Source organism: Mobula birostris, chromosome 3 (assembly GCF_030028105.1).
Source record: "Mobula birostris isolate sMobBir1 chromosome 3, sMobBir1.hap1, whole genome shotgun sequence".
NCBI lineage: Eukaryota > Metazoa > Chordata > Chondrichthyes > Myliobatiformes > Myliobatidae > Mobula > Mobula birostris.
Genome location: NC_092372.1, coordinates 221,471,271 through 221,498,235, shown reverse-complemented (window position 1 = coordinate 221,498,235; position 26,965 = coordinate 221,471,271). Strand labels below are relative to the sequence as shown.

Below are 26,965 nucleotides of genomic sequence, written 5' to 3'. Positions count from 1 at the left end.
TTGTCAGATTTTGTGTGGCTTTTTTTTGCATTTCTATGTTCTACTGTGAATGCCCTCAAGTAGATGAATCTCAGGGTAGTATATTGTGGCATATACGGACTTTGCTAATAAATATACTTTGAACTTTTAATTACGTAGAAATAGAGGTACAGATATGGAATTTTAAAAATGCATAAAGACATAAATACTAGCATGCATTTACAATGTAAACAGTTATAAAAATGGTTTAAAGTGTTTTTGAGTTTACTGCAGTGGCGGAGTAATAGATAGAGGAGGGTGTGTGAGGGGTTAACTAGGTTTTGTTTGTTTGTGTGTAGTTTTTCATTGATTTTATTGTATTTCTATGAACGTCTATAAGAAAATGAATCTCTGGGTAATATATGGTGATACATACATGCTTCCGAATAAATTTACTTTGAACTTTGCGTTATATAAGAAGTAAAGTGAGCACTTAAGGGATGGATATGGAATTTAAAATTTGTATAAAGACATAAATACCAGGAGAGCTGGGGCGGGGGGCATTGCTGGTTAGACTTTGTGTGTAGTTTTTCATCAATCCTATTGAGATTCTTTGCATCTACTGTGAATGCCCACAATAAAATGAAGCCCAGGGTAGTATGTATTTTGATAATGAATTTATTTTGAACTTTGAATGGTTGATAAGATTAACTGTCAGGGGGAAGAAACTTTTAAGATGACGTGAAGTTTTTGTTTTAATAGACCCCCTGCACTTTCCAGAAGGGAGATTTTGGAAAAGGCTGTTTGGATAGTGCAGGATGAATCGTGTCCACAATGATTTCTCCTGCCCGGTCCTTTGCAGGAGACAAGTCCTGCAGTTATCCCTATTGAACAACACACACCGAGTGCTGAGTCTGTGCTGAGGAACACGCTGAAACTCGGTGCAGTCACCACAGGAGCTCGGTGGGAGAGAACTGAAGTAGAGGGTTCATCTGCTACTAGACAGGGAGGGGCTGGGTTGGGTGAGGAAGCCCCTCAAATTATTGTAGTCGTGTACTACCCCAGGAACCCGCATGAGTGGCAACAGTCCTATTACTTTCAGAAATGTGATAGAACAATATGTAATGAATGTAAAAATGGAAAAGGCATTGCACCATTTATTCTTGTAAATATTTTTTATTACAAATAATGTTTATTTTGATATATATAAATGATGGTGGCCTTCATGAACATTTAGGCATGAATATACATGGAATAGAGGATAATGTGCAGGGAGAAGAAAGCTATGGGTTTAATTTGGCATCGGCATTGTGGGCCAGAAGGCCTGTTCCTGTACTGTGCTGTTCAATGACTGGAATTGCTTTACATATTTCATCCCTTCTCTTCCCCTCAGCTGTCCATCGCCTCTTTCTGGTGCCCCTCCTCCTTCCCTTTCCCCACTCTCCTCTCCAATCAGCTTCCTTCTCCTTCAGCCCTTTGCCCCTTCCACCAATCAACTCCCAGCTTCTCATCTTATTCCGCCTTCACCCAACCAACCGCCTTCCCCCTCACCTCGCCTCACCTACCACCTATGCGACGCACGCCGAATGCTGGAGTAACTCAGCAGCCAGGCAGCATCTGTGGTGAAAAAGTACAGTTGACATTTCAGGTCGCGACCCTCCCCCCCCCCCCCAAGAGTGTCATCTGTAATTTTTCCGTAGATGCTGTCTGGCCTGCTGAGTTCCTCCAGCATTTTGTGGGTGTTGCTCGGATTCCCAGCTTCTGCAGATTTTCTCTTGCTTAGCACCTATCCCCTGCCAGCTCGTACTCCTTTCCCTCCCTCCAGTGAGAAGAAATCAGAAATGGTGGAATGGCAGAGCAGACTCAATGGGCCAAATAGCCTAATTCTGCTCCTATGTCTAATTGTCTTGTTGCCTTTTTATTCTGGCTTCTTCCCCCTTCCTTTCCAAAGGTCGAATGTTTATTTCCCTCCACAGACGCTGTCTGACCCATTGAGTTCCTCCAGCACTTTGTGTGCGTTGCTTTACAGATCTCTGTGCTAAATTTATCATATCACAACCTTGCCTTTTGCTACGTGCTGGTTTCTCTTCTGTATTGCACTGACAGTGGGCAATAAGATCATTAGTTTTTACCATGTCATTATCAGAACACACAAATCAAATACAATGAACCTTGGCCTCTCCTTGTTTGGCAATTCCTAGGTTCCAGTGTGCGCACAACCTCTGAAAAACAAATGTGAGTGTTAGTATTGATTGCTTTCAGCTGGGCACCTGTACATGGGGAAGGTGCACCATTAATCTGGCCGCTAGAATAACAAGACCTGACATCAAAGCACTATCAATACACATTTCTGTCTGAACGACTTTCTCTACATTGTTTGCACTTTTATTGTTAAACGACGATTAGGCACTCTCAGGTTGGAGAAGCAACACCTCATATTCCGTCTGGGTGGTCTTCCACCCAGATGGTACGAACATTGATTTCTCTCAACCTCCAGTAAATTCTACCCCTTCCCCTTCTCTTTTTTTCTATTCCCCATTCTGGCTTCCCTCTGATCTCTTCTCTGCTCCTCACCTGTTCATCAGCTCACTCTAGTGGCCCTTCTCCTTTCCTTTCTCCCTCCCATGGTCCACCGTCCACCCTGTCAGTTCCACCTATCACCTCCAGCTTTCTTACTTCAGCCCCCTCCCCACCCAGCAAACCCACTCCCTCACCTGGCCTCACCTTTCAGCTGCCAGCTTGTCCTCCTTCCCCACCCCCCACCTTCTCATTCTGGCTTCCTGCCCCTTCCTTTCCAGTCCTGACAAAGGGTCTCAGCCTAAAACATCAACTCTTTATTCCTCTCCATAGGTGCTGCCTGACCTGCTGAGTTCCTCCAGCATTTCGCGTGTGTTACTTTCTAAACATTAATGGTTTAATGTACATATTGGAGAATGAAGCAACTTATGCTGAGGCCATTCAGCCTGTTTGGTCAGTTCTAGCTTTGACAAGTACTGTTCAATAGGTTCCGATATATTGACTGTGTGGGGAGTTGGCAGATAAAACTGGGTGGGGGAGAGGAACGGAACAGGGGAAATTGGAAGAATGGGGGGAGCTGTGTGAGAAGGAACCTCAGTGGATCTTGGAAAAGTACTCTCCAGTGTATTCCCATGTGTGACGTGCGTGGGTGATAGGCAGATGGAACCGGGTGTGGGGGAAAGGAATGAAACTGGGTAAGGGGAAGTTGGAAAAAGTTGAGGATGGCTTGAAGTGGTACTTGGTTTCTTCTTGTCACGTGTATTGAGGTAGAGCAAAATCTTTGCTCTGCATGCCACCCATAAAGATCATCAGAAGACCAGAAGGATCTTGAGGGTTCACGTTGACAAATCCCTCAATGTTGCCATACAGACTGGTGGTATTGTTAAGAAAGCATGTGGTGTGTAGGCCTTTATTAGTTAAGGGATTGAACTGAAGAACCGAGGTAATGTTTCAGCTCCATAAAACTCTGATTAGACCACTCTTGAGAGAATTATGTTGATTTCTGGTTGCCTCTTTATAGGAAGGATGTGGAGAGGGCGAGGAGGAAATTTACCAGGATGCTGCCTGGGTTAGGTTGAGTGAGTTAGGGCTTTTCTCTTTGCAGTGAAGGAGAATCAGAGATGACTCGATAGAGGTGTACAAGATGGTAAGAGGCATTGATAGAGTGGACAGCCATACACATTTTCCCAAGGAGGCAAAGGCTGATACGGGGGTGGGGGGCATAATTTTAATGTGATTGGAGGAAAGCTTAAGGGGGATGTCAGAGAGTGTTTATTTTACACAGAGAGTGGCGGGTGGTGGAACGTGCTGCCAGGAAAGGTGGTAGAGGCAGATACATTAGGGACATCTAAGAATCCTTTAGGTGGGCTCATGGATGATAGGAAAATGGAGGGCCAGTGGGAGGGAAGAGTTAGATTGATCTTGGAGTGGACTAAGGGTTCGGCATAATATTGTGGGCCAAAAGGCCTGTACTGTGTTATGCTGTTCTATGTTCTATTTTATCACAGTGCATTGAGATATGCAGAATGCAGAAGGCAGTGTTACAGGTACAGAGAATGTGCGGAGAGAGAGGGAGAGAGAGAAGAGAGAGAGAGAGAGAGAGAGAGAGAGAGAGAGAGAGAGAGAGAGAGAGAGAGAGAGAGATCCAAGTACACCGCTTCAAACCTTTCACTTGGATTGGGTGAAACTAGAACTAGAGGTCATTGGTTAAGGGGAAAAGGTGAAATATCTCGGGGGAACCAGAGAGGGAACTTCCTCACTCAGAGATTGGTGAGAGTGTGGAACGAGCTGCCAGTGGAAGTGGTCGTTGGGGGTTTGATTGTAACATCTAAGTCCACCGTGGGTAAAACCCTCCCCACCACTGAGCAGGTCTACACGGAGTGCTGTTGCAGGAAAGCAGCATCCATCATCAGGGACCCCCACCACAAAGGCCATGCTCTCCTCTCACTGCTGCCATCAGGAAGAATGTACAGAAGCCTCACCACCAGCTTCAGGAACAGTTCTTGAACCAGAGGGGATAACTTCACATACTCCATCACTGAATTATTCCCATAACCTATGAATTCACTTTCAAGACTCTTCATCTCATGTTCTCAATATTTATTGCTTATTTATTTATTATTATATTTGTATTTGCACAGTTTGTTGTCTTTTGGTTCTTTGTCTGTCCTGCTGGGGGATGGTCTTTCATTGATTCTATTGTAAAGGCATCCGTTAGTCTTGCGAGACCATGGATCTGCGCCTGGAAAGTCTTCACCCTCCAGGGCTCAGGCCTGGGCAAGGTTGTATGGAAGACCAGCAGTTGCCCATGCTGCAAGTCTCCCCTCTCCACGACACCAATGAAAGGCATTAGGACACATACAGCTTGGCACCAGTGTCATCGCAGGGCAATGTGTGATTAAGTGCCTTGCTCAAGGACACAACACGTTGCCTCGACTGGGGCTCGAACTCACGACCTTCAGGTCACTAGTCCAATGCCTTAACCACTTGGCCATGTAGTTACTGTGAATGCAAAGAAGAAATTGAATCTCAGGCTCATATATGATGATATGTAGGTACGTTGACAATAAATTTACTTTGAAGTTTGGATTGGTACATGGATGGGAAGGCTGTGGAAGGCTACTTGTGGGTAAATGCAAACAGGCTTTTTCTACTTGGGTTAAGTGAGACCAGAACTAGAGGTCATGGGTTAACAGTGAAAGGTGAAAAGTTTAAGGGGAACATGAGGGGAAACCCCTTCACTCATAGGGTCATGAGAGTGTGGAATGAGTTGCCAGCATAAGCTCAATTTCAATGTTTAACGGAAGTTTGGATAGGTACCTGGATAGCAGGGGTATGGATATCTATGGTCCCTGTGCGGATCAATGGGAGTAGGCAGTTTAAATGGTTTCGCATGGACTAGGTGGGCCAGAGGGCCTGTTTCTGTGCTGTACTTTTCGATGACTATGAATCTAAGTGTTGCAATCGACCTCATATCCACCCATGGGCATTGTGTGGGCAGAAGGGACTAGTTCAGTTGGGCATTTAATTACTCAATTACTTAGGTCGGTACAACACTGTGGGCTGAAGGGCCTGTGCGTGAGCTGTACTGTTCTATGTTCTGATTAGTGGGCCGTTAGTGAGTAGCAGAGGGAAACAGGTTATCGAGAAATGGGACTTTCCTCTGGCAGAGACTAGATGGAGCTCCAGAACAGGTCATTAGTTGCAGTCTACCATCCCTGCAGGACTTGTATGTGTTCAGGACACAGAAGCAGGCAGGATAAATCATTGCAGACACTACCCACCCTGCAAACAGCCTTTTCCAAAAGCTTACTTCTGGAAAATGCTATTGGGTAGCCTCTAACCTGATGGCATGAACACCGATTTCTTGAACTTCCTCTCGAACTCGCCTGCCCCTTCACCATTCCTCATTCTCATTTCCCTCTCTCACCTTATCTCCTTACCTGTCCATCACCTCCTGGCACTCCTCCCCCTTCCCTTTCTTCCAGGGCCTTCTGTCCTCTCCTATCAGATTCCCCCTTCCCCAGCTCTTTATCTCTTTCAGCAATCGACCTCCCAGCTCTTTACTTCATCCCTCCTCCTCTCCCGGTTTCCTCTATCATCCACCACTTTGTACTTCTTCCTCGCCTCCCCTCACCTTCTTACTCTGATGTCTCATCTTTTTTCTCCTGTCCTGCCAAAGGATCTCGGCCCGAAACGTTAATTGTACTCTTTTCCATAGATGCTGCCTGGCCTGCTGAGTTCCTCCAGCATTTTGTGTGTGTGTTGCCATCTTAAAAGCGTCTTCCTCCAGGCAGTTAATCTGAGCAACCATTCCAGTTACCCCCACCCCCCTCTATCTGTTACCTCAGTCACTGCACTGCAAACGCTTTAAACCATTTTTTATAAGGCTTTTATGTTGTATATACAGTACATGCTGGTATTAATATATTTATGCACATTTTACTCCATATCTGTACTTTATCCTCTAAATTTATATATAATTATTTATGTTTTATATAATTCTTTATAATTGTTGTATGCTTTATGTTTTATAATTATTTATGTTTTATATAATTCTTTATAATTGTTTGCGTGTTGCGCCATCGATAACGCAGCAGTTAGTGTGACATTTTTACAGCTTTAGGCATCAGTAATCAGCGTTCAGCTTTGGTGTGGTGTGTAAGGAGTTTGTACCTTCTCCCCATGAATGTGTGGGTTTCCTCCGGGTGCTCTGGTTTCCTCCTACAATCCGAAGAGGTACCAGTTAGGGGGTTGATTGGTGATTGTAAACTGTCCTGTGATTAGTCTAGGGTTAGTTGGTGGGTTGTTGGTTGGGGAGGCTCGTTGGGCTGGGTAGGGCCTGTTCCTCTCTGTACCTCTAAATAAATAAGACACAGCAAGTTCCTAATACATGTCGATGTATACGGCAAATCAAGGTGATCCTTGAACACATGAGCTGTATAGCCACAGGTTCTAAAACCCCAAGGTGACTTTTACCAAAACATATGGTGATATTGGGGTGGCAAGTTTTATTTTTATTTGTTTGATTGAGACACAACATGGAACAGGCCCTTCCGGTCCTTCGGGCCACAACGCCCAGCAACCCGAGCCTAACCACAGGACAATTTACAATGACCAGTTCACCCACCAACCGGTGAGCCTTTGGACTGTGGGAGGAAACCGGAGCGCCCGGAGGAAACCCACGTGGTCACGGGGAGAACATACAAACTCCTTACAGACAGCGTCAGGAATTGAACCGGCGTCACTGGTACGGTAAAGCATCATGCTAACCACTATGCCTCTGAGGGGAGAGAGTGATGGCAAGGATGAGAGTTTTAGGGATGGGATTTCAGAACTCAGGGTTTCAGTAGGTGAAGACAAGAACTGTCAGCGGTGGAGTGATTAGATTCAGAAACTGGATGTCTCATTGACTTGCCTGTGCTGTTGTTATGACAACCTGGATACAAGACTGAATATTCTTTACTTTTCAATGCAGGTCTTGTACTTCAGTACAATATGGGTAATCTACACCATGGGCTACAGTCTGTCTCTCATTGTGCTTACCATCGCTGTGGCCATTTTATTGGTCTTCCGGTAGGTATTTCACACTGCAGCCTCTGAGATACCATTGTCAGACTCTGTTGAAAGCTGTGATTGTAATCATTCAGTCTGATTTGAGTGATACATCAACCCTCCCTATAAGCCGCCTCCGGCATAACAGAACACAGAAAAAGGTCATTCGGCCCACCATAAACATGCCGACCATCCTCTGTGATGGAAGTGTAACAGTAAGCTGGAACTACATTTTTGAGGCATCTTCCTCAACCTCAGTGTAGCCCCCATGACCGTCCTCAGGGTCGCTCGGCTCGCTGTCGTCTAGGGAAACAGCCTCGGCCCTGGCAAACTGGGTAATTCGTTTGTGTGGATGCTGTGTGAGGTACCCCACCCTGCCCAAGTGACAGACAATACACCAGATACAATTAAATGATTTACAGTTTATAGATATTACTGGAACTATATAATTAAAAGAGAATAAAATATAAAAGGAAAATAAAAGGCGCCACACTTATCAAAGTTCAATCTCTTCGCGCACAAAAACCGTTGGAGCTCAAGGACCTTCTTCTTCACCCTGCGACCCCCTCGGACCACCTCGACCGGCCGCCTGGGATCAACAACGGTGGTCGACCAGACGCTCCACACGAGTCTGTCTCCGTCTCCTCGCCGAACGTCCCGCTCGGGGCCCGACCCCGTTAGCGGACTCACAGCACCTCGTGCATCCTCTGTCTCGCTCTCCCGCCTTCTGCCCCAAAACCCCGCGCATACAGTATCTTCAAATAAACCAAAACCATAACAACTATCCTAATTGGTTAATAACATATTTCTTATCACCCTCTAAACCACAACAAGCTGCTAACGCAAACTTTCTCAGCGTTTAACACAACAAAGCCGCATTCCCCAGATTAACGCCATTTTAATTAGCCTCCGCAGTAACATAAAAATCGAAACCCCCTTACATCAATTTTCAGGTTTAGTATCGCACACAAGGTATAAATGCCATGAAAATTTGCTTTCTTTTTGCAGCAATTTACATTATAAACATGACAAACATCAGTCAGTCAGGTGGGAGCTCATGTGCTGCTCTCCACAACAGGACATTCTTTTGTATCTCCCTTTCCTCCCCAAGAAAGAGGACATCTCAACATTTCAAGATGGCGGCCCAGGTCTCCCTCAGTGTTGTCAACATGAAGATCCCCCTGACCAAGACTCCTACTGTAAACCCAAGGCTTCTCCTTCTTTCTCTCAGTCATAGAGCCATAAGGCCCTTCAGCCCATCAAATCCACCCTGAACACCAACCACCCATTTATTCTCATCTGGTTATATTCTCCACACAACCTCATCAATTCCACCCCCACCCAGATTCTACTCCTCACCCACACACCAGGGGCAGTTCACAGAGGGGCAGGACCAGGAGGAATATAGGGCCAGCACAGGAATTTGGGAACAGTTAGGTGGACACTGTGGTCAGCATTGACTGGTCGGGCCGAAGGGCCATATTGTATTGCTCTATGACTTGAAGTTTCTCTTAAGGATAAGTTACAGTCTCAAACTTCTGCTTCAATCACTTAAACATAGTGGAACAGAAGAAGATTGACTCTCCAACCAGCACCAATTTCTAATCTACTCTAAGCCATAAAGAGGAAGAAACCGGAGGTCCATGAGCCAGTCATCATTAGGAGTTTTGGAGGTGGAGAGTGTCAATAGCTTTAAATACCTTGGATTTGTCCTGGGTCCAGCATGCAAGTGCCATTTCAAAGAAAGCACAACAATGACTCTTTTCTCTTAGAAGTTTGCATTGATTTGTTACTTAAATCTTTGACAAACTTCGACAGATGCCCAGTGGAGAGTATCCTAACTGGTTGCATCACGACCTGTTATGGAAACACCAATGGCCAAGAATGGAGAAGTCTTCAGAAATTGCTGGATACAGACCTGCCCATCACAGGCAAAGCACTCCCCATCATTACAAGGAGTGCTGGCACAAGAAAGCAGCATCCATCATTCAGGACCCCCAACATTCAGGCCATGCCTCTCTTCATGCTCCCACCCTTGGGCAGAAGATACAAAAGCCTTAGGTCCCACACCACCAGGTTCAGGAACAGTTATTACCCCTCAGCCATCAAGCTCCTGAACTAGCGTGGATAATTTCACTCAGCTCAACTCTGGACCGATTCCACAACCTACAGACTCGCTTTCAAGGGCTCCACAACTCATGTTCTCAGTATCATTTAATGTATTTTGCACATTGGTTGTTTGGCAGTGTTTATGTATAGTTCTAATGTACTCTTTATTTTCATGTAAGTGCCTGCAAGAAAATGAATCTCAGGATACAGTATATATACCTTGTTAATAAATTTACTGGGAATTTTGACTTTTCCAGGAATCTACATTGCACGCGGAATTACATCCACATCCATCTGTTTATCACCTTCATCCTGCGGAGTTTATCTGTGATGATCAAAGATGCCGTTCTCTTTAGCGATGATGACGTTGACCACTGTAACTTCTCTACAGTAAGGCACCTCCGACCTCTGGAACATGGGCCTGGAACGGGGGTCTTGGCAGGAGGGTTTGGAGACTGGCTTTTAAAAGATAGATGACAGATCATTACAGGCCCTTTGGGCCTCAATGTTGTGCCAACCATTTATCTTAACTCCAAGACCAACTGTTCCCTAAGTCATCGCGCCCATTTTCCTTTCATACAGATGCCTATATAAGAATCCCTTAAATGCCCTAAATGTATCTGTCTCCGCCATTGCCCCTAACAGGGTGTTCCACTCTGTGTTAAAAAACTTCCCCTGACATCTCCCTATACTTTAAAATTATGCCCTCTCATATTAGCCATTCTGCCCTAGGGAAATGTCTCTGGCTGCCCACTCTATGTATGCCTTTTATTATCTTATAAACATCTATCATCCATGAGCCTACCTAAGAGTTTCTTAAATGTCCCTAATGTATCTGCTTCTGCCACCATCTCAGCAGTGTGTTCCACACACCCACCACTCTCTGTGTAAAAAAGAAACCTCTGGCATCCGTAGAACATAGAACAGTACAGCACAGTACAGGCCCTTCGGCCCACAATGTTGTGCCGACCCTTAAACCCTGCCTCCCATATAACCCCCCACCTTAAATTCCTCCATATACCTGTCTAGTAGGCTCTTAAATTTCACTAGTGTATCTGTCTCCACCACTGACTCAGGCAGTGCATTCCACACACCAACCACTCTCTGAGTAAAAAACCTTCCTCTAATATCCCCCTTGAACTTCCCACCCCTTACCTTAAAGCCATGTCCTCTCGTACTGAGCAGTGGTGCCCTGGGGAAGAGGCGCTGGCTGTCCACTCTATCTATTCCTCTTAATCCCACCCATTCTTTCCTCCAATCACCTTAAAATTATGCCCCCTTGTGTTAACCATCTCCACCCTGGGAAGAGTCTCTTCCTGTCCACTCGATCTACAGTATGCCTGTTATCATCTTGAAAGTCTCTATCGAGTCACCTCTCAACCTCTTTCACTCCAGCGATGAAGGCCCTAGCTCTCCCAACAAGTAGCTGGGACATAGAACGTGGGTACATCAGCTCTGTGCTAACTATGATGCCAACTGAAACTACATAGGGGCTTTAGTCAATGAGGGAGGTGGGTCTGATTGAATCCCACCAGGTTCTGTAAGTCTTGAATAGAGTGGATGCGAGAGGATGCTTCAATTAGTAGGAAAGTCCAGGATCCTAGGACATGTCCTCACAATAATGGACGTCCCTTCGGTACAGAGGTGAGGAGGAATTTCTTCAGCCAGAGGGCGGTGAATCTGTGGAATTCATCGCACAGACGTCTGCAGAGGCTGTGTCATTGGCTATACTTAAGGCAGAAATTGATAGGTTCTTGATTGGTGAGGGGGGTTAAGAATTATATGTTGAAGGTTGGAGAATGAGGTTGAAAGATAAATCAGCTGTGATTGGATGGCAGAACAGATTCAATGGGCCAAATGGCTGAATTCTAACTATGTTCACGTGGTCTTTATCCTCTATCTCATGCCTGCCCATGCTTAAATGCTTTTAAGTGTTGCCATAATATCTGCTTCTACCATCTTCCCCAGCGGCCCAGTCCAGGCACCTGTGATAATGTAAAAAAACTTACCTTGCTAATCTCCTTCAAACATGTCACCCCTCACCAGGGATTAGATTACGAGGACACACAGTCCTCTTTTATTGTCATTTAGTAATGCATGCATTAAGAAATGATACAATATTCCTCTGGTGTGATATCACAAAACACAGGACAGACCAAGACTGAAAAACTGACAAAAACCACATAATTATAACATATAGTTACAACAGTGCAACAATACCATAACTTGATAAAGAACAGGCCATGGCACAGTAAAAAAGTTCAAATTCTCTCGAATGTCCCACATCTCACGCGGACGGGAGAAGGAAGAAAACTCTCCCTGCCATGTCCGACCGCAGTGCAACTCTGAGTCGTCCGAAAACTTTGAGCCTCCGATCAGCCCTCCGACACCGAGTACCGAGTACCATCTCTATCCGAACGATTCAACCTCAGCCTCGGTCGCCAGCAGCAGGCAAAGCCGGGGATTTTGGGGCCTTCCCTCCGGAAGATTCTCGATGGCACGGTAACAGCAGCAGCGAACTGGCATTTCAGAAATTTCTCCAGATGTTCCCCTGTGCTTTCACGTCTGTCTCCATCAAATCAGAATTGTCCACGGCCCCTATTTAACAGATACGATATCATTTCACCGGAGAGCTGCACGTGCTGCGTCGCGCTGCCATCTTCTCCTTCTGCCCGAGTTACAACCTCAGAACAGAGATGAGGAGGAATTTGTTTAGTCAGAGGGCGGAGGATATGTGAAATTCATTGCCACAGATGGCTGTGGAGGCCAAGTCTTTGGGTATGTTTAAATCAGAGGTTGATAGGTTCCTGATTCGTCGTCGTGGATATCCCTCGAGGACGAGGATGATGGTCTTCATTCTGTTGATCTATTTATGGGCTGTCAAGTGGCTTATGAGTCCAATCTTGGCTTTGAAAGTTCTTCCGCATTCAGGACAGGTAATTCCAGGTGGCAGGTCGGGCTTTGGTTGTTGCTGTCTCTCTTTCCATTTCCTTCTCTTTTCTTCTAATTCTGCACATCTGTTGGCTCCGAAAGTTGCTGTTCCTTCTCGGGTGATGGCTCGCCAGAGTTTCCTGTCCTTGGCATTGGTTTCCCAATTGTTGATGTCGATGTTACATTTCTTCATGTTGGCTTTTAAGACGTCTTTGAATCTCTTCTGTTGTCAGCCTGTTTTACATTTGCCTCCTTTAAGCTGGGAGTAGAAGATTTGTTTTGGCAGACGTTTGTCTTTCATCCGAACAACATGACCGCTCCATCTTAGTTGGTTCTTAATGACGTAGGCTTCAGTGCTTGTTTGTTTTGCTTCGTTTAGCACGCTGACGTTGGTTGTTCTATCTTTCCAGCTGATATTTAAGATGTTTCGAAGACAGCGTTGATGGAACTTTTCAAGTGCCTTCAGATGTCGTCGGTATGTTGTCCAGGTTTCTGATGTGTACAGGAGCGTTGGGATTACCACTGCTTTGCACACTAACATTTTGATGTCTGTTCAGATGTCACGATCATGAAAGGCTCTTGTTCAGAGATGTCCAAAAGCTGTTCCAGCGCATTTAAGACGATGTTGGATGTTGGATGTTAAATGCGCTGGTTCCTGATTAGTCAGGGTGTCAAAGGTTACGGGGAGAAGGCAGAAGAATGGGGTTGAGAGGGATAATAAATCAGCTGTGATGGAATGGTGAAGCAGACTCGATGGGCTGAGTGACCTCATTTCATCTGGTCTTGTGTGATACATTCTCTGCAGTATATGACACTTCTACCCTGGGGCAAAGGGCATTCTGGTCTACTCTTTCTATGCCTATCATAAATCTATAAAGGTCTATCAAGTCTCCCCTCAGCCTCTTCCACTCCCGAGAAAACAGCCCGAGTTGGTCCAGCCTTTCCTTATGGAAAAGCCTTTCAATCCAGGCAGCATCCTGGTGAGGACTCAACAGAGGGTGCAGATACCAGAAATTGGAGCAACACACAAAAAGCCAGAGGGACTCAGTGGGTCAGGCATCACCTATGAAGCAGACTCACAGTCTGGTTTATCTTCACTGACATCCTGTCTGTCAGGAAATTTGTTTTTTGCAGCAGCCATACAGTGCAAGACCTGTCAAAGAGCGGATGAACCCTCTCGTAGGGTGAACGGCCATCTAGCAAGCACATGCCGTGAAGCGCGGAAAGGGCACCCCTTGCATCGAGGCTTGGTCTGGCCATTCACTGCAACAGAACTTCCCCCGGCCGTCTTGGACCCCACCATGCCGCTGGATCTGGGAGGGGATATCGAGAGGGTGGGTCTGGACCTGTGAAACCCCCACTCACCTAAAATCCACTCACGCACACACTGTTCCTTTCTGAGGAGTGGGGTATCCTCAACACACCCAAGTCCTGTAGCGACGGACAAGTGGCAAAGCAGTAGGCTTGAACAGCTGGGAGTCGTAGTCACAAGTCTGCATGCAGAGGGCATGGGGAGAGTGGTCGCACATGGATTACAGAGTGGAGATCTGGTGAGGCAGCACCCTCTGCGTCTGAGCAGCCCTGTTCACAGAGGCACTGCTCACCCTATCATTAGGGAAGGGCCTAGAAATGTGGCTCAAACAAAGCCCGCTCACACCAACCTGGCCAGTCTGTTGCGGCTGGTGGGTCGTCCAACTCTAGCAGTAAGAATCACAAGCAGAATCTGATCATTGCCCCATGGAACATACGAACTCTGTTGGACAATGCTAACTCAGATCGCCCAGAGAGACGCACTGCACTTGTTGCTCGCGTGCTGAAGGACTACAGAGTGGACATTGCGGCTCTCCAGGAGTCCCGACTTGCTGGAGAGGGCGCGCTTTGTGAAGAGAAAGGAGGGTACACATTCTTCCGGTCTGGCAGGCCCGAAGAAGAACGAGGAGAATCTGGTGTGTGCTTGGTTATCAAGAACTGCCTCGCAGCAAAGCTACCGACCCTGCCTGTTGCTGTAAATGACTGAATCCAGACCTTGCGTACACCTCTGCAAGGAAAACGCCACCTCAACATAGTCAACGTTTACGCCCCAACTCTGACTAACCCCAGTGAAGTCAAGGAGGCTGAAAACCACCGTCAGTAGCGTGGCAATTTCCGATATGCTGCTGTTGCTGGGAGAATTTAATGCTCGGGTTGGCAAGGAGTCCACTGTGTGGCCTGGTGTGACTGGATGCCAAGGAGTTGGCAACAGTAATAGTAATGGTCTACTGCTCCTCCCGATGTGCACAGAATTTAAACTGTGCATTACTAACACACTGTTCAGATTGCCAGACAAGCTCAAATGCACATGGATGCATCCACGATCTAAAAGCTGGCACCTCATTGACTATGTCATCACCCGACAATGAGACATCTCTGACGTTCGTATCACCAGAGTTCAGCGTGGAGCTGAGTGCTCAACTGATCATCAAATGGTGTGGTCGGATCTATGTCTATCGATCAAACCTCCACGCAGAACGAATGCTGCCAAACCACCCAAAAAGCTGAACACCACCAAATTGAAACATCGCGAGTGTGCTGATGTCCTGAAATCCTCTATGGAAACTGCTCTAAGCAGACTGGTTGAGCATCCACCAGACGATGTTACTGTGCACTGGAATACCTTCAAAGAAATGGTCTACAGCGCTGCCCAGGACACCTCGGGGAAAGTCAAGTGCGAGCATCAGGACTGGTTTGATGAGAGCAACCAATCTGTGCAAGACCTTCTAAGAGCTAAGGCAGCTGCACACCAGGCTCTTCTTCGACACCCAAACTCAAGTTCCAAAAAACGTGCCTTTTTGAGTGCAAAATCAACTTTGCAGAGGCAGATCAGAGCTATGAAAGACCAGTGGTGGGCGAACAAGGCTAAGGAGTTACAAGCCTTCGCTGACTGTAATGACTCAAGAAGCTTCTATGAAGCAATCAGGGTTGTGTATGGTCCAACAAAACATGACACCTCACAACTCCCGAGCAAGGACAGTACATCCATCTTCACTGAGAAGTAAAAGACGGCAAGAACATTTCCACAAGCTGCTGAACAGACCAGGAACCATCACCAATGAAGCACTGGGCAGAGTACACCCGCGACCCATACTGTTCGAGCTAGATGCTCCCCCTACTCTTCACAAAGTCATCAAAGCCATCAAACAGCTAAAACCCAACAAAGCACCAGGGCCTGACAGTATCACAGCCAAGATCTACCAGTATGGTGGTCACACACTGACATCATGCCTGCACCAGCTGTTCACAAAGTTGTGGGGAGCTGCAGAACTACCACAAGACTTCAAAGATGCATCAATCGTGACCATCTACAAGAACAAGGGAGACAAGGGAGACTGCAACAATTACTGTGGCATCTCTCTTCTGTCAGTTGCGGGAAAATGTCTCGCGAAGATCATCCTTAGACGCTTGGTGTCCAACATTAGTGACAACATTCTTCCAGAAAGCCAGTGTGGTTTTCGAACAGGCCGTAGTACAGTGGACATGATCTTTTCACTGATGCAGCTCCAAGAGAAATGTGTTGAGCAGCAGAGAAGTCTCCATGTCACATTTGTTGATCTAACCAAAGTGTTTGACACCGTTGGTAGGGATGACCTGTGGAAGCTCCTACCAAAATTCGGTTGGCCCACATCATCTGTCAGTTCCACAAAGGCATAGAAGGCCACATCAACATGTGTGGTGAGTTGTCAGACCCATTTTCCATCAGCAACGGCGTAAAACAGGGGTGTGTTCTGGCTCCTGCTCTGTTTGGACTATTCTTCGCTGCTGTTCTTCAGGGTGCCACATCAGACCTGAAGTTAGGGGTCTTCCTACAAACGAGGGCTGGTGGCGGGCTCCTCAACCTCACAAGATTGAGAGCGAAAACAAAAGTCAGGGACATTGTGGTGCATGAGCTACAGTTTGCTGATGACTGTGCACTGGTTGCCCACTCTCTTGAAGACTTATAGGAGATCACCAGTCGCTTTGCCAGTGCAGCCAAAAGCCTCGGACTGACAATCAGCCTTAAAAAGATGGAAGTTTTGTACCAACTGGCTCCTGGCTCAAGCTATGAAGAAACAACTGTCCTCATTGATGACACTCGTCTCAATGCTGTCAACAAGTTTTGCTACCTGGGCAGCATAATAACATCCTCAGCTTCTCTGGATGTAGAGATTGAGTCAAGAACCAGAAAAGCCTGCTTTACCTTTGGTCAGCTGAAAGATCGAGATTGGTCACAGAACATCAGGCTGGCCACCAAGTGCAAGGTACACAGTGCCGTTACCATATCAATCTTGTTATACGGATGTGAGACATGGTGCCCATAAATGAGACACTTACGCCAGCTTGGCCAGCTGCAGCAGTGTCACCTACGTTCTCTGATGAAGATCACCTGGTGAAACAAGGTCTCCAATACAGAGGTCCTCTCTCAAGCTGGAATGCCAGCAGTTTCAACCTTGGTGATGTCAGCCCAACTGCGCTGGGCAGGACATGTTGTTAGAATGCCTGACAGAAGACTGCCCAAGGACATCTTGTATGGCCAACGGTCCAGTGGTATCCGAAAACGAGGAGGCCAGCGACTACGGTACAAGGATGTTCTGCACAGGAGCCCCAAGAAAGCTGACATTGCCCCATCAGCATAGGAGGATCTGGCTCAAGATCGCTCACAGTGGAGGGAGGCCATCAGAAAAGGTGTGGACGCTGCTGAGAACATGCTCAACGAGGCAACAGAGGAAAGGCACAGGAAGCGCCACATCAGAGCTTCTGCCCCTGCTGCCCCTCCAGGCCTCACCTGCCAAGTACGTAGCAAGCAGTGCCTGTCAAGGATCGGCCTGTACAGCCACTCCAGGACGCACATATCAAACCCCACTAACTGACTGAAAGGAACCATCATCATCCTATGGGATGGATAGCCAGAGAGAGAGAGAGAGACAGTGAAAGACATAAAACTTTTCTATAAATTACAAAAAGAAATGCAAAAATCAATACATAGTACAAAAAGAAAGCAAAATAGTGATGTGGTGTTCATGGGCCATTCAGAAATCTAATGGTGAAGGCTGTTCCTAAAACATTGAGTTTGTCCTTCAGGCTCCTGTACCTCCTCCCTGATGGTAGTAATCAGAAGAGAGCATGTCCGGTGTGGTGAGGTCCTTCATGAAGGATGCTACCATCTTGAAGTGCCAGCTTTTGAAGATGTCCTTGACAGTGGGGAGGGTTGTGTCCGTGATGGAGCTGGCTGAGTTTGCAACTCTCTGCAGCCTCTTGAACCTGTGCACTGGAGCCTCCATACCAGTCAGAACATTCTCCATTGTACATCTGAAGAAACTTGCCGACATTTCTGGTCGAAAACCTTCATCTGGACTGATGAAAAGTCAAGATGAAGGGTCTCAACTCTAAACATCCATTTCTGTCTGTGGACGCTTTCTTAACCTGCTGAGTTGAATGTCCAGACAAAACCCCTACTAGATCTTCTCCAACATCTCCACATCCTTCCTATCGTGGGTCCCTGGCAACCACACTGGCTTCCCATTAGATCATCAAGAGTCAGTGAGGGGGAAGACCACTGTCTAAATCGGTACCTGATACCATACCCCTCCACCGTCCTAATCTACTCTTCCCTTATCTACTCGATGAACTGGAAGTGGAAGGTCTGGTCTTGTATAAGTATGAACTTTGGTAAGGTGAGTATTCTTGGAGGTACGGTACCAGGCCCTCCCGACACGATGAACTATGCCACCCAATTACACACGTGTGACCAATTAGCCTTCTAACCCGAACATCTTTGGACTGTGGGGGAGAAACCGGGTAGTCCCAAAAGCCACTGATGTGGCACAGTAGTTCTATGCCACCAAAGTCAACCCTGTGGTCATTGCGTATGCAATGTTCTGCTACTGCTGACTTGCAATCAAGTCGGTTAAAATGGGTACCTCGACCCGGCTGGAAGCCCAGGAAGAGCTTATGGACCTGATGGAGGTTTATAAGATTATGAGAGGCATAGATAGGGTAGACTGAGTATCTTCTTCCCTGGGTTGACATGTCTGATACCAGAGGATATTCATTTAAGGTGAGGGGTTGGTAAGGGTGCCACAGTGTCGTGGTGGTTAGTGCGACACTACCACAGCTCAGGGCGCTCTAGAGTCTGGAGTTCAATTCTGCCGTCATTCTGTGAGGGGCCTCTGTATGTCCTCCCTGTGGAACGTGTGATGTGGGTTTTCTCCGGGTCCTCGGGTTTCCTTCCACAATCCAAAGACTTACCAGGTAGGTTAATAGGTCATGGCAAATTGTCCTGTGATTAGGTTAGGGTTAATCGGGTTTGTCAGGGGTGGCTCGAAGGACCAGAAGGGCCCACTCTGCTGTTTCGCTAAATAAATAACAATTATCAAAGGAGAGTGAGAGGCACTTTTTTATTTACACACAGAGAGTGGTGGGTGTCTCGAATGAGCTGCCTGGGGTGGTGGCAGAGGCCGATACATTAGAGACTTTCAGGAGATGTTTGGATAGGCACATGAATGTGAGGAAAATGGAAGGATGTGAACATTGTGTGTGCATAAGGGATTAGTTTAGTGGGCCATTTGATTACTGATTTATTTGGTTCGGCACAACATTGTGAGCCGAAAAGCCTGTTCCTGTGCTGTACTGTACTATGTTCTCTGTTCTAAATACATGGATGGGAGGGCTATGGTTCAGAAGCGGGCCAATGGGAGTAGGCAGAAAAAGTATGGCTTGGACTAGATGGGCTGAAGGGTCCTGTTTCTGTGCTGTAGTGCTATAGAATACTATACATTAGGGGCAGGAATGGGGCAAGTCTGCAATTTCACTCATTTAGATTGTGATAGTTCTTCAACACAGCCATGTTCACTCATCTTTATTCCATATCCTTCGATCCAAAGATAAAAAACAAGTCATTGACTCCAATATTCCATGCGTTACATTTCACACATTTCACCTATTTACTTTGAAACCCTGGTCTCCTTGGGCTGTGTACGTGTAGGGAATTCACACTCCAGTCCTGCCAAATCCGTGAGGTTGGGACGGCTTTCCCACCACAAACCCCGGTTTGTGTGGATGCTGTGTGATTTGCTGCCCTGTTACAACTCAGTGCCAAGAAATAACAGACAACACACTGCATATGATTAAACAAATTATATTATGAAGGTTAATAAAGAAAAGAAAGAAAAAAAAGGGCCCATTATAATTAAACAGTTAGATGTGCACAAGCTGGAGCTCAACTCTTCCGAAAGTCACACATATTCATAGATCCGCAGTAGACCTTCACACCTGGCTCCTTTGAATCATGGTCCCCCACCGGGTCGAATCCTACAACTGGTTCTCTCCAGCGTCTTCTCTCTTCATCTCCCACCAAAGAAAGACCCCAGCTCACACAAAAAAAAAATCCTGCTCCCCTGATTGGACGGCTCACATTCCAAAGGACCCGTTATCTCTAACCATTACCCAAACACTGCTGCTACAGAAAGACCATTATGTTAGCAGTGAACCTATCCCAGGGTGTTACAGCTTCATTTAACCCAATACCATTCCTCATTGTTATTCATCATTTCCTGCCATCGCATTACAGAAACCAACCCACCTCATTGCTAAACACATCTTTTTTAACCTTATTTATTTTTTCAAGACCCGGACATCACTGGCATCTATTTTTCATTTATTTTATTTAGAGTTGGCGCATGGCCAAGTGGTTAAGGCGTTCGTCTAGTGATCTGAAGGTTGCAAGTTCGAGCCTTGGCTGATGCAGCGTGTTGTGCCCTTGAGCAAGGCACTTAACCACACATTGCTCTGCGACGACATTGGTGCTAAGCTGTATGGGTCCTAATGCCCTTCCCTTGGACAACATCGGTGGCGTGGAGAGGGGAGACTTGCAGCATGGGCAACTGCTGGTCTTCCATACAACCTTGCCCTGGTCTGCGCCCTGGAAACCTTCCAAGGCGCAAATCCATGGTCTCACGAGACTAACAGATGCCTATTATTATTTAGAGATACAGCACAGATCAAGCCCCTCTGGCCCTTTGAGGAACGCTATCCAAAAAGCCACTGATTTAACCCCTAGCCTGATCATGGGACAGTTTACAATGACTAATTAACTTACTAGCTGGTATGTCCGTGGACTGTGGGAGGAAAACAGAGCACCCAGAGGAAACCCATGCAGTCACTGAGAGAACGTGCCTTCTAGCAGATACGTCTATGGACTGTGGCGGGAAATCGGAGTACCCGGAGGAAACACACATGCAAATTCACTTAAGGAGGATGTCAGAATTGAACTCCAGCCTCTGATGTCCCGAGCTGTAATAGCGTCACACAAACTGCTACACTACCCATCAGAGGCAGCCACATCGGTGGGTCTGGAGTCTCCTTGAAACTTCTTCCACACCTCAAAGTCAAAATCGAGTTTATTGTCATCTGCACAAGTAGACAAACACACAGCTGCAGTGAAAATCTTACTTGCAGCTACATCACAGACACAGAGCTTCAGATAAGTAGCATTCACAGGAAAAACATAAATTAAACATGGATTATTATCTCACATATCTGTCCTCTGTATAATCTCAGTTTTATTCTGAGTCTGTTCATTCAGATCCTAGATTCTCCCATTAGTGGAAACATTCTCTCCTCAACCACTCTATCCAGGCCTTTCAATATTCCATAATTAGATCGGGGTAGCATGGTAGTGTAGTGGTTAACACAATGCTTTACAGTACGGGTGACCCAGGTTCAATTCCTGCCGCCACCCTTAAGGAGTTTGTACATTCACCCCATGATTATGTGGGTTTCTTCCTGGTGCTCTGGTTTCCTCCCACATTCCAAAGACGTACCGAATGGTATGTTAATTGGTCATTGTAAATTGTTCCAGGATTCGGCTCGGGTTGAATCAGCAGATTGCTGGGCGTCATGGCTCGAAGGGTCAGAAAGGCCTATTCTGTGCCATATCTCAATAAATAAATCTCCCTTTGTTCTTCTGAACTTCATCGAGTGCAGGCCCAGAGACATCAAACGCTCCTCATAAGTTAAGCCTTTCATTCTTGTGAACCTCCTCCAGACCCTCTTCTTTTCCCAGGTACAGAGCCAAAAATTGCTCACAATATTCCAAATCCAGTCTGATCAATGCCTTATAATGCCTCAATAGTACCTTGTTGCTTTTAACAATGTCCATCAATATTCCTCAGCACTCAACTATTGGTGTGTCCATCCTACCAATTGTGTATCTGCCCTATCATTGGTATATCTGCCCTACCGTTGACAATTCTGTCCTATCATTGGTGTGTCTGCCTTACCATTGGTGATTCTGCCCTATCATTGGTGATTCTACCCTATCATTGGTGAATCTACCCTACTAATGGTGTATGTGCCATTGCCATTCACTATTGGTGTATCTGTCCTCCCTCAGTTAGATTCAAAACTGTATCCCTTAGCTTCCTAAAACGCTCCTGTTGTTTCCATGAGTTCCGGAGGCAGAATTGACTTCCATCGTTACTAGAGAGGGTGCAGGGAGACAATACTTTCCAAGGTTAACGCTACAACTGTTCCATTGCTGCAGGTGGGATGTAAGATTGCCGTGGTGTTCTGCTATTTCTCCACGATGACGAATTACTTCTGGCAGCTGGTGGAGGCTCTGTATCTCAACTCACTGCTACTGGCTTCCTTCTCCTACGTTCGGAGTTCCATCTGGTGGTGGAGCCTGCTCGGGTGGGGTATGTACTGCAGCTCTGAGCACCTGGTGAGGTCGTGGCAGTAGAGAGTCCCATGTTGTGATGCACAGGAGGAACCATCCAGTGTCTATAGAGTAACTTCCCTCACCTCAAAGGTCAAAGTAAATTTGTTATCAAAATGCATATATTACATTAGATTAGATTATGAGGACACTCAGTCCTCGTTTATTGTCATTTAGAAACGCATGCATTAAAAAATGATACAACGTTCCTTCAGGATGATATCACAAGAAAACACAGGACAAACCAAGACTAAACTGACAAAACCACATAATTATAACATAATTATAACAACAGTGCAAAGCAATACCATAATTTGATAAAGAGCAGACCATGGGCACAGTAAAAAAAAATCTCATATACAAACCTGAGATGTCACCATATACAAACCTGAGATTCATTTTCTTATGGGCATTTATAGGAAAATAAAGAAATACAATTGAATTAATGAAAAATTATATATAAGCAAAGACTGACAACTTGTAAAAGAAGACAAATCGTGCAAATAATAAAAAGTAAATACATAATACTGAGAACATGAGTTGCAGAGTCCTTGAAAGTGAGGCCACAGATTGTGGAATCGGTTCAGTGTTGAGGAGAGTGAAGTTATCCACGCTGGTTCAGGTGTCTGATGGTTGAAGAGTGATAATTGCTCCTGGACCCGATGGTGTGGGACCAAAGGCTCCTGGACCTCCTTCCTGATGGTAGCACTGAGAAGAGAACCTGGCCTGGATGGTGGGGGATGCTTGATGATGATGCTGTGCAGCCCAAAGCAACATACATAGAACATACTGTACATACATAGAACATACTGTACATGCTTAGAACATACTGTACATGCATATAACATACTGTACATGCATATAACATACTGTACATGCCTGGAAACACATATCACCCGACTCAAAGTCAGCTTCCATCCCTATTGAATGGTCCCTTAGTATGATATCACGAACTCCTGACTTCACAATCTTGCCCCTTGTTGTTTACCTGTACTTCACTCTCTTTGTAGCCTTTACACTCTATCCTGCATTCTGTTATTGTTTTACCTTGTTCTACCTCAATGCACTGTGTAATGACTTGATCTGTGTGAGCAGTATGCAAGACAAGCATTTTGCTGTACCTTGGTATATGTTACAATAATCAACCGATTCCAATTCCAGCAACACGGCACAGGAATGGGCTCTCACCCAGTTTCACTTTTCACCAATTTCTCCCCCTCCCCCTTCTCTTTTTTTCCATTCCCCTTTTGGTCCTTCTCCTCCTACATCTCTTCTTCCCACTTGCCTATCACCTCCCTCTGGTGCCTCCCTCCTTCCCTTTCTCCCATGGTCCACCTTCCTCTGCTATCAGATGCCTCCTTCTCCATCCCTTTACCTCTTCCACCTTTCACCTCCCAGCTTCTTACTTCACCTCCTCTCCCCCACCCACCTACCTTCCCCCTCACTTGGCTTCACCTATCACCTGCCATCTTGTACTCCTCCCCACCTTCTTATTCTGACATCTTTCCCCTTCCAGTGCAGTCCTGATGAAGGGTCTCGGCCCGAAACCTTGACTGTTTATTCCTCTCCATCTACTGTATGCTGCCTGACCTGCTGTGTTCCTCCAGCATTTTTGTGTGTGTTTCACAGAATAAGCTTTTCAGTGTAGAAGATTGTGCTGAAATAATTAAGCTAGTAATTAAACTAGTAATTAAATACCTAGATAAATTAATCCCTTCTGCCTATAGGACATCCATATTCCTTCCACTCTGCACGTCCACGTAAGAGCTGATGTAAAATCCTCTTAAACACCACAGTGGTATCTACTGCCACCACCACCCAGACACCAAAGGAAGAGGAAGAAGTCAGTGTCACTTGCAAACTTACTAACTATGTTAGAATGTAATTATGCGGGCAGTGGGAAAAATTATCCCTCTTGTGCTTCTTGATCTCATTACTGGAAATTCAGTGTCACTCAACACTGCCGCTTTGATCTGGGTCACACCCTCATTAAATTAGGGTTAGGATCCTCATCCAAATCATTGATATAGATGACAGATAGGCCCAGCACCAGCTACAGCCTGCTCTTAGTTATGCACAACTCTCTTCCGAAATGAAATGAATCTCTGACATCCAGCCATCTAATGAACATTTTCTCATCCTCTAGGTGTTCCATCTATCTGCATGCTTGCCTGGGTAATTACCAAAATCCAGTTTGAGAACACTGAGTAAGTAAAATGTATTAAATTTTGAGTTCAAGAGCCGGGGGAGAGGGGTGTGGTAAACCATATATATGTTGTAACTGGGTTAACTGTCTGGACACGCCTCTCTGCTGACTGCCCCTGTGGCTCCTCCCACAGGGTCCTGAATAAAGATGATTTCCCCTTGCCCCTCCCCCTCAGTCGGGGGGCAGACACTCAGAATGGAAGTCGTATTGTACAGCGAATAAAAGCCTTTCAGTATTTACCCTACTTCAGTCTTTTGGAATTATTGAAGGTGGTTCAAGGGGTAATGTTGCAGCTCTATAAAGCCCTGGTTAGACTTGGAGTATTGTGTTCAGTTGTGGTCCCCTCATTATAGGAAGGATGTGGAAGCTTTAGAAAGGGTGCAGAGGAGATTTACCAGGATGCTGCCTGGATTAGAGAGCATATGTTAAGATGAAAGGTTGAGTGGGCTAGGGCCTTTCTCTTTGGAGAGAAGGAGGATGAAATGTAACTTGCTAGAGGTGTACAAGATGATAAAAGGGATAGATAGAGTGGACAGTCAGAGGCCTTCGCCCAGGGTGCAAATGGCTAGTACAATGGGCAAAATGTTAAAGTGATTGGAGGAAAGGACAGGGACAGTATCAGATGTAGATTTTCTATAAAGAGAGTGGTGAGTGAGTGGAACACCTTGCCAGGGGCATTGGTAGAGACAAATACATTAGGGCTGTTTAAGACCCTCTTGGATAGGCACATCATTGATTGAAAAGTGGAGGGCTATGCATGAGGGAAGGGTTAGATTGTTCTTAGAGTAGGTTAAGGGTTCGGCTCAACATTGTAAGATGTAGGGCCTGTACTGTTCCATGGTCGATGAAGGAGAGATAAGGCCCCCACACTAAACAAGCCACATGATAAAAGACACAAAAGCAGATGCTGGAACCTGAAGCAACGAACAATTTGCTAGAGGAACTCAACGTGTCAAGCAGCATCGGTGGGGGAGGAACTGTTGACGTTTTGGATCAAGACCCTACATCAGGACTGAGAGTGGAGAGGAGAGGGGTAGGGAAGTGGTGAAACAGGAATCTCAGGTGAAAGGGGCCAAGGTCTTTTTCCTTCCCTCTCTCTCCGCCTCCATCTATAATTCAGAATCAGGTTTATTGTCACTGAAAGTAGTTGTGAAACTAGTTTTCTTCTGTGACAGTGCAAGACATATCAAAATAGTTTAAGTTAAAGTAGAAAACAAGGTAATTAATAGTGCAAGAGGGGTAGTGTTCATGGGTTCATGGAGTGTTCTGAAATTTGATGGCGAAGAGGAGGAAGCTGTTCCTATAATGCTGAGTGTGGGTTGTCAAGTTCCTACCCCACCTCCCTGATGGTAGTAATGAGAAGAGGGTCCTCAATGATGGATGCCATTTTCTTGAGGCATTGCCTTTTGAAGACGTACGCACTGGTGAGCAGGCTTGTGCCTGTGATCTAACTGGTTGAGGCTGCGACACCCTGGAGCATCTCATGATCCTGTGCATTGGAACCTCCACACCAAACAGTGATGCAACCGGTCAAAATTCTCTCCACGGTACGCCTGCAGAAATTTACAGGCTTTGGTGACAGGCTATCACTGGCGAAGGTGGCATCACGGTTAGATAGGGTTGTCAAGAAGGCTTTTGCCACATTGGCCTTCGTATTGAGAACAAGGGATGGATGTTATGTTGAAGTTTTATAAGACATCGGTGAGACTGCCCACTGCATCTCTTCATTTTCCATCTTAATGCATGGTTTCCACCTGAAATGTCGAATGTTCCTCCCATCCCACCCCCCCACCCAACAGATGCTGCTCGACGTATTGAGTCCCTCCAACAGATTGTCTGTTAAGCATTACAGTAAGTCATAGAAACAGACCCTTCAGCCCAAGTCTATACTGACCATCAGGCACCTGTCTCCAGGACACTGAGAAATACAAACAAACATTTTGGTCAGTACAAACATAACAAAAAGCATCATTTTCAACGACGATTGCATAGGACAAAATTACAACAAAAAAATGCTTCTGTACCAGAGAACTGGGTGTGACAAAGGGTAGAATATAAAACAGAACAGTACAGTGCAGTGCAGGCCCTTTGGCCTTTTGATGCTGTGCTAACCCTTTAAACTTCTCTAACCCTACCCTCCCACATGGCCCTCAATTTTTCTATCTGAGAGCCTCTTAAATGTCCCTAATGTATCTGCCTGTACCACACCCCTGGTAGTGCATTCCACACACCCATCACTCCCTGTGTAAAACTACCTCGGATATCCCCCCATACTCCCTTTCAAACAGCTTCAAGTTAAATTTCCTTATATTAGCCATTTCTGTCCTGTGAAAAAGGTCTCTGGCTGTCCAATTTATCTATACCTCTCATCATTTTGTACATCTCTGTCAAGTCACGTCTCATCCTCCTTCACTCCAAAGAGAAAAGCCCTAGCTCGCTCAGCCTTTCATCTTAAGGCA

The 26,965-nt window shown here is 46.0% G+C and overlaps 1 protein-coding gene across 1 annotated transcript in view; it reads left to right on the top strand.

The window, feature by feature from the left end:
- The window catches only part of LOC140195735 (growth hormone-releasing hormone receptor-like), a 49,472-nt gene that overhangs the window by 10,908 nt on the left and 11,599 nt on the right, over nt 1–26,965 (top strand). Inside the window, exons 4-8 of the mRNA XM_072254439.1 lie at nt 821–921; nt 7,426–7,551; nt 9,897–10,029; nt 22,127–22,280; nt 24,447–24,507. Coding sequence (XP_072110540.1) covers nt 821–921; nt 7,426–7,551; nt 9,897–10,029; nt 22,127–22,280; nt 24,447–24,507 — 575 coding nt within the window. The remainder of the gene's footprint in view (nt 1–820; nt 922–7,425; nt 7,552–9,896; nt 10,030–22,126; nt 22,281–24,446; nt 24,508–26,965) is intronic.